The following is an 8417-nucleotide window of genomic DNA, read 5'->3' on the forward strand; positions in this document are numbered from 1 at the left end:
TTCCTGCTCTACGCAAATCACTTCAGTAAGATCTTCAACTCTATTCTTTTTGCTTTCTATTGTATTGAAAAAATGATGTTATAAATGAGTTAACTACTACTTTAGTAAGATCTTCAACTCTATTCTATTTAACTATTACATAGTTGATTTAAGAAAAAAATAAAAAAATAGTTTCGTTCATCAAAAGTAATTTTAATTTATTCAACCTAAATCAATATAATTTATTTTTGTTGTTTTATTTCTTAAGCTTAACAAAATGTCTTAATTAGCATGCCAATTAAAGAAAACAAAACAAACAGCGCTTTCACTTAGTAGAATGAATGAATAATTTTTGGTAATGCATATGCAGGAGTCTTGGATTAGAAGACTTAGATTTCTACCTTATTTATTGGCCAATGAGTGCCAAGCCTGGATTATTTAAAGGGAGTTTGGACTTCACTGGAACAATATCACAAATTGGGCCTTGCAAAATCAATTGGAGTCAGCAATTTTTCTATCAACAAACTTGAACATGTCCTTTCTTTCGCTACAATTCCTCCCGCGGTTAACAAAGTACATATATTCTCCGTAAAATTATGCCAAGCCAAGCAAGATTACTACATGTTTGGTATTGTTGGGAATTGAATGAAAAAGTTGCTAATATTTGAAGTGTGAATTCAGATGCAAGTTCTGGCAGTGAGTGTTTCATATCTGATTTGTTTGGTGAAAGAGTGAGTATGGACAACACCATCCACCATTTGGTTAGCATTTTCGGACTTGGAGCAGGTCTTTGCTATCAAAAGGTAATTACCAAATAACATTTCTCATTCTTTACAATTATTTAATCTTATTTTTTCCAAAGTGAGATAAATATTAGTTTATTTGAACTAATCAAAGTGAATTAAGATGTCTTTAAGATATCGAGGAACAAAACCCATTTTTTAATTTCATTATAACTAATGCCTAATTATTGTTTCATATGTGGGAGAAGTGTGGTTCAGAGATGGTGGCATGTGTTTGAAAAACAAAGATGTCAAGTCCTTTCTTGCATTTGAGGGAGCTTCTCAAGGAACTTGATTTTAGGGACACCCCTCTTAATTTGGCTGCTGATGTAAGTACTTCTACTTACCTTTATCTTTTTGTGATATACTTGTTTGTTTAAATAATGAAATTGCTCCTTGAGGACTAATATTAATGAAGAGAGAAAAGAAGAAGAAAGTATAACGATTAATTAATTAATTGATAGATCATCATTTTTTTTTGTAATGATGTGTGAAGTTTAAGTTTGTGAAACTGATAGAAATAACTCAGGTAGCACTATGGCTTGATTCTAAAATATATTTTTAATGCTTTGACAGCTTTGTGAGCACTTGAAGAAATACCTTGGTACCCGGCATGAACTAGTTAGTAGTATTCTCCTTTAATTTTCAGCTTGAGTATTGGCGGCAAGCAATAATCTTATTAGTCAAGTATGCTTTGATTCTTGGTTTTATAATTCTATATACTGATTTAGATTTGACATTTTCTCATTGCAAAGGGAACTAGCAGACAAGGTAGCAGCAGTTGGATTCCAGCTGAATTCTTAATTGTAGTTCCTGATCTTCTGTATGGTGACTACTTCTATAGTTCCTGATCTTCATGTAGTAAGATAATGTGTACAACAGAAGAAACTATATGTTGTTGTTCATATCTTTGCTTTTGATCAACTTGCTGATGTTTATTTTAACAAAACTACTATTAGCTGCCACTATTGATCGTTTTAGAAACCAATTCAGAATCTCCTCTAAAAAGACCATAAATTTGGGAGAGAGTATAAGAAATAAGTTAGTTATATAGTTAATAAAATTAATTGAATTCTATTTAGCCTTCTATATATAGAAAGAGCATTAGTATATTATATATAAACAGCTACATTGATCATTCTTGTATTCTAATAGCTTACAATGATAATGTTCGTATTGCATTGAGCAATATAGACTCCAAAAGAATATACATATATAGTTTCGTCATTCTCCCAATCCCAAATGCAGGTATTTAACTGGAAACTTCCTCACGGGAGATGTAAGTGAGGCATGGATAGATAAAGCTAATAGGAAGCACTACTTGTAAGTTATCTTTCATAAGCCAATTTATATAATTGATCGAAAAGAATAATAATTAGCTCTTTGTTATTATCTTTAATTTATGTTAATCAATATTCGTATGTGTCTTCCTTATTCCCAAATTATTATATTTTGAAACAAATTCTACAACTTGTTTAGAGACCTTTCGTACAATAACTTCAGCATTAGTGGGAGCCAAGATAATCAAGGATGTCAAGATGAAAATACGTAAAAGCGCAGTCATTGCATTATTTGTGTCATTTTTGGATACAATACCTTTTCATTAGAAATTAGCATAAGATTTTTATTAGTCTATTTGACCTTTCATTTTTGTTTTAGTCTGTTAGGGACAATGACCTTATAAAATTTGCTTACTTTTCTGTAGCAATTCTGCAGCAACTCATTCAAGATGAGCCAGGATGCTTGTTGGGAATGTGCCATGGCAGTAAGCATCTTCTTATCTTTTTATTTGTTTATTTTTATTATATATATTCCATGACCAATGACAAATTTGCATCTTATTCTCTTATTAAAATTCTGCAATAGCAGTGAGTCTAGTTAGATTGTTAATGCTAAACCATTAGTGCTTTATTTATTTCAATCTCAATAATGTTAATAGATTAAGATCAGACATGAGAGTCAGACAACCTTTTTCTCAATTGTTGTGAATAATTCCGAGGCACTACATGCCATGGTATGTCTGTTCTTTTCACATGAATATATATATACACACACTTGTACTTATGTCCCCTCCTAGAAACAATAAATTCCCACTTGGTGATGCTTAATTTATTTAATTATTGGAAAAAATCCTGATTGGTCTGCTAAATGGATTTATAATTGTTTTCTTTTTTGGCAGCATGTTCGTATCAACAGTGAAGAGGCTGCGAATCTTGAAGAGTTCTGAGCTTTCTACCTTTACCCGTGAGACGGAATCTTAAATTATATTCTTATTGATAACATTTATATTGCGCCATCATTAGATGCATTGCTTAATTTTTTGAGGGGTAAAATATTATGAAAATTGAAGAATGCTTTGTTCATGGGTTTTTGTAATTAGACATGTGATGAGACAAATTCAATGTACTTTTTAAGGTATAAAAAACTGAAGCATATAAATAATTGATCATCCTAGAAGGTCTATTATTACACTTGAAGGAAATAGAGATCACAACTTCTTGTTTTATGAACTTTTCTTTATGGTAATAATAGTTCACTTGGTTAGAGATTTTTCTCAGTTTTTCTATAATAATATAAAACTCAGGATAAAACAGAAATCTAAGCAGTTTTCTAAGTTGTATATAGATCTTTGCTGCTAATCTTCTTTGAAAAGGTAATTAAATAGGTACTGCCTTGCCTCTTCTTTAAGCAAATAAAACAAAATAGCTTTGGATATAGTAGAGAGAAAGAGATTCCAATAAGTTGATAATAAGGTAGATTAGAATAATGTATGTGACGTACACACACACACTATATATATATTTATAATTATTGTAGGCACATATTTAATTTCTCATCAATCTCTCATTATACAATGATGATCAATATCGGAGCCAGCCATATAAAACATCATTGGTATTAAATGATATTACTAGGGACGGAGCTAGTGAAATATTAGAGAGGGGGCAAATATATTTACACAATAAAATAAGACTAAAATAAAATTTTAAGGGGGACTAAACTGAAATTTACATATAATTTACATATAAAAAATTAAAATTAGGGGGAGCCATTGCCCCCGTTTTATGTATGTAGCTTTGCCCCTGGATATTACAGTCCTTAGTAGAGACATACATATTAAACATAAGTGCAGGATAAGGAAAGAAAGAGTGGTGCCTGATGAGCAGATAATTTATACCCTTTTTGGTATTGTTTTTACATAGTTTTTAGTATGTTTTTATTACTTTTTATTATATTTTTATTAGTTTTTATTCAAAAATCACATTTCTGGACTTTACTATGAGTTTGTGTGTTTTTCTGTGATTTCAGGTATTTTTTGGCTGAAATTGAGGGACCTGAGCAAAAATCTGATTTAGAGGCTGAAAAAGGACTGCAGATGCTGTTGGATTCTTACCTCCCTACACTCGAAGTGGATTTTCTGGAGCTATAGATGCCCAATTGGAACGGTCTCATTTGCGTTCGAAAGTAGACATCCTGGGCTTTTCAGCAATATATAATAGTTCATACTTTGCCCGAGATTTGATGGCCCAAATTGGCGTTCAAAGTCAGCCTAAAACATCTTGGCGTAAAACGCCCAAACTGACACCAGGATTGGAGTTAAACGCCCAAACTGGCACCGAAGCTGGCATTTAACTCTAGGAACAGCCTATGCACGTGTAAAGCTCAATGCTCATCCCAAGCACACACCAAGTGGGCCCCGGAAGTGGATTTCTGCACTATCTGCACTTTGTTACTCATTTTCTGTAACCCTAGGCTACTAGTTTAGTATAAAAACTACATTTAGAGATTTATTTTACATCTTTTGACCATCTTTGATCAGTCTTTTATCTTATGTTCCTATTTTGATCATTGTACACGTTTGGAGAGGCTGGCCTCACGGCCATGCCTAGACCTTTCACTTATGTATTTTCTACGATGGAGTTTCTACACCCCATAGATTAAGGTATGGAGCTCTGCTGTTCTTTATGAATTAATACAAGTACTATTGTTTTTCTATTCAATTCACGCCTACTTCTTCTCTAAGATATTCACTCGCACTTCAACCTGATGAATGTGATGTGTAACGACCCAATTTCTGGTATGTCATGATCATACTAAAAACTGAGCGCTACCAACTTGTCTACCTAATTATTATCTATTATTTATTATATGAGCCTGATTCGTTGTTAAAAGCGTAGTTATTTTACGAGGTACCTTTTTTTTTAAAAAAAAGTTTGGATTAATAAATAGAATCATTAATACTCAAGTCACAAATGATAACAGATAATATAGTTATAAACAACCACACATAACTACATCACAAGTAGTTGACAATATTCGGTGATCCAGCCTTTATTAGAGTATAGACTTTTAGTTAGAAGACCCCTAGTATAGCTAGATAATAACTATATACATGTGTATACATACAACATCCCAGGTCCTGACCTGTTCAAGAAGTCCCTAAGCTGGCGCCCAGGCTAGCCTAGACTCTATACTCACCTAGTCCTTCTAAACTACTAAAGCGAGGGAAAGTACGTTCTAGGTCTTCAAAACTCAAGTCAGGTGGATCGTCATCAAAAGGTGGAAGGTCGTCTACTAATCCTCTGCACGATCATATGTCATCAAAGAATGTCTCTCAAGTACTTCATCGAGTGGCCACATAAAAGGCAACATCGTACGGAGGACTTAGGTTAAAGTTTGTAGATAAGCAGGGTGCAGACGTTGGCTGGCCTCAAAGTATATACATATAAACAGGTAACAGAGTTCACTCTAGACTCAGAAGACTACCTAGAGCGGAATCCTCTTTGCAGAACAGTCATCAGCAAACTACGGAAGGGTACTCATGCTTCCATCTGAAGGGGGAAGGGAGAGAGAAGGGGTAAGAACTGGGGAGTTCTTAGTAGGGCCGGGGTTATTCGTTACATTCATTAATTCAGTGTTGTTTAGCAGATAAATAGCAGAATACTGAGAAGCAGTAGACAGAAGAAACAGATAAATAGAAAAAATAGAGAAAACAAAAAGCAAAACACAAACAAAAGAATACAAGAAAACAAAACACAGACACAGAGAATAGAATGAAAACAAAGAAGGCATACATTCAAACAACAATCATAACAGAGGAAATGCGCAACCAAATATGATGCATGTCTAGCCCTAGTGCAGGTAATGAGCTCATTTGTCGGTTACATACCCGCTCCCGATGTTACCCAGCAACCTCTGTCTGGATAAGGCTTTCTTGTTGGTAATATCCACTGCAAGCAACCTTTGTCTTGCAGGGCGGCACTTATTAGCCGATATACGCCCAACAGACTCACTATAAGCAACCTCTGTCTTACAGGAGTAACAACATACTCACTGTAAGCAACCTCTGTCTTACAGGAGCAACAACACACTCACTGTAAGCAACCTCTATCTTACAGGAGCACACTCATCTCGATACCTCTGTAAGCAACCTCTGTCTTACAGCAAAGCATTATAGCAAGGTATCCCAGGAAAGCGTTCTCAGTGGTCGTACCACCATCTATCTGACTGCCTCTCTGCAGCAGATTCTTACATAATCATTCTCATTATCATCATTCATTAACATTCTCATTATTCATCATCACTTTCACATTCTTATGCAGTACTTCTTCCTTTCTCTGTTCAATCATGCTATACAAACTCTACAGCTTTTACTTTTACAACATCTTAACTCAAACCATTTCTCTTTATCACATTACTCTTTTCTCTTGATCTCTTTTCTCTACTTTGGTTACTCTGTTCTCTGTATCTCTTTACTCTGCTCTGGTTACTCTTTTCTCTGCTTAACGTATGTATTTAAAGCTTATGTAAATTTCGATATGAATAGTTAGCCTGTCCCAAGTATAGGTTCATTAAGTCTATACTGAAACAGTTTAACTTTTCATATAATACCTAACCCTATTCGCAATTCCAGGACTAACTATGTTGCCCTAGTCCGTTCACTAGTCTCTGTCTGTTTTTCTGTCATTAAAACTTTACAGACTTTTTCTTCGATTTTTATCTTTTCTTCAACTTTTTATCTTTTATTTATCTTTGTCTCACTAATATGTTTTTACCACTCCCTAAGTGTTTTATGAAAGTAATTATGAGATTCTGTGCTTAAAGTTGTCTTTCTAAAGCTTTTACAAAAAACTGCCTTTTCTGCATTATTTTATTATTTTTATTAAAATATTATTTTTAATTAAATATTATTATTTAATATTTTATTATTTTTTATTATTTTATCATTAAATTTTCGAAAATTAATTTACTTTTACTTTTAACCTTTAAAATTCACTTTTTACCATCCGTAACTTTTAATATTTCTACTTTTACCACCCTAACTTTCAGAAATTACAAAATAACCCCCCAAACACCAAAATATTTACTTCCTTGCCCTTTTATGGATCAAAAAGGTGTTCTTCATTGTTCTTCATCACACTCAAAGTGTTCTTCATGTTCTTCATAAATTCTTTAGATTCCTTCTCTGTTTTTACTTGTTTTTCAGTCTTTTCAGCAACCAATTTTTACTATAATTCATAATAAATTAGCGGCCACTAAAACCCCAACTTTTCTACATGATTTCAACACAAATTGAACCTCAATTTAAGCTTAGGGTTTCGTTTTTCCAGCTGCCCAAGAACATGAACTTTAAAGCTTGAATTTCATCAAATTTCATCAAAATTGCACCAAATTTTCACTAAGAATCAATCATATATGCAACCAATTTTAGCACAGCCAAATCATACAACATTCACACAACTCAAACAAAAATAATCAAGATTAATTTCGTGACACCCTACCTGGTTTTGCTGCTCCTAATTCAGTTAGACTTTCAGGTGGTCCTTAAGCACTTTTTCCTCCTAAATCACATCAAGAAAACACATATTGAACCATGTTTTCTTGAAACGGAATCAAAAGAGAGACGGTGCAGCCAACTCACCTTGATTCCAGCCTTGATAAGTCATATGATCATGTAGAGAAAGAAGAGAGGATCATTTTGGTCGGATTGGAATTTTGATTTGAGTTTTAGTTCAGCAGAAATCAAGCTTTGGGGATTTGGAACTAAGAACTTTTCTCTATTTTTCTCTCTACCTATTTTCGACCACAAAGTGAAAATGAGCAAGCCTTGAGGGTTTTGGGGGTGTAGGGTGAGTTTTGATTGGTTGGATTGAAGGTGGATTAAAATAATATTAAAATATCTCAGGTGTATAACTACTAAAACTAGGTGTATCGGAACACACGTAAAAACATCTCTAAAAATTTTTTTCTGAGCTACTAGCATAAAAGACACTAGTAACATATTTAATATGAGAATAAAACATGTATAATGAGGCCTTAGCATTGCTAAAGTCATGAGAGAGTGCTGGTGCAAAGCTGCACCAGTAAATTGTAAATCTGGTTAAACCGATTTCCTGTTTTTAAATAAAACAGACCAGGTAACCTTATAATATCACTCAAGAAGCTTCTAATACTAATATAATGATAATATTATCCTATTATCTCTCTTCTCTCATGAATCGCGTTCGGTTCGTCAAACTGAGACTATTTACAAAAATCAGAATCAAAACTGCCAACCGATACGGTTCAAAAACTAGGTTCTTCGTGACCGCGTTATCGAGCTTTCCTCGGAAAAGGTTCTAGCTTAAGGATGACATAATGACAATGAGGATTGAG

General features: G+C 33.6%; 1 protein-coding gene across 8 annotated transcripts; it reads left to right on the forward strand.

Moving 5' to 3' along the window:
* Window positions 1-244: 244 nt before the first annotated feature.
* On the forward strand, window positions 245-4762 carry LOC112766697 (uncharacterized). 8 transcript variants are annotated; one of them, XR_011875374.1, is made up of 9 exons: window positions 245-782; window positions 971-1090; window positions 1338-1382; window positions 1517-1584; window positions 2010-2084; window positions 2467-2526; window positions 2701-2775; window positions 2941-3005; window positions 4071-4762. XR_011875374.1 is itself a non-coding variant. In XM_072222987.1 (8 exons), exons 3-7 carry the CDS (start codon window positions 1010-1012, stop codon window positions 2492-2494), a joined length of 297 nt encoding a protein of 98 aa, XP_072079088.1. In that variant the 5' UTR covers window positions 307-552; window positions 661-782; window positions 971-1009; the 3' UTR covers window positions 2495-2526; window positions 2941-4762. The 8 variants fall into 8 exon arrangements, 4 of the variants coding, with proteins under 4 accessions (XP_029150013.1, XP_072079086.1, XP_072079088.1 ...); XR_003815002.2 differs by having other exon boundaries at window positions 2941-4762; XR_003815003.2 differs by lacking the exon at window positions 2701-2775.
* The last annotated feature ends 3655 nt before the right edge of the window (window positions 4763-8417 follow it).

This window comes from Arachis hypogaea, chromosome 17, assembly GCF_003086295.3.
Source record: "Arachis hypogaea cultivar Tifrunner chromosome 17, arahy.Tifrunner.gnm2.J5K5, whole genome shotgun sequence".
Classification (NCBI taxonomy): domain Eukaryota; kingdom Viridiplantae; phylum Streptophyta; class Magnoliopsida; order Fabales; family Fabaceae; genus Arachis; species Arachis hypogaea.

Bases quoted from the DNA above. Each gene is read 5' to 3' on its own strand.
- LOC112766697 (XM_072222985.1), top strand. From the start codon at position 1,010: ATGTCAAGTCCTTTCTTGCATTTGAGGGAGCTTCTCAAGGAACTTGAT. The intron at 1,383-1,516 runs GTTAGTAGTATT...CTCATTGCAAAG, and splicing joins TTGGTACCCGGCATGAACTA to GGAACTAGCAGACAAGGTAG. The intron at 1,585-2,009 runs GTATGGTGACTA...TCCCAAATGCAG, and splicing joins ATTGTAGTTCCTGATCTTCT to GTATTTAACTGGAAACTTCC.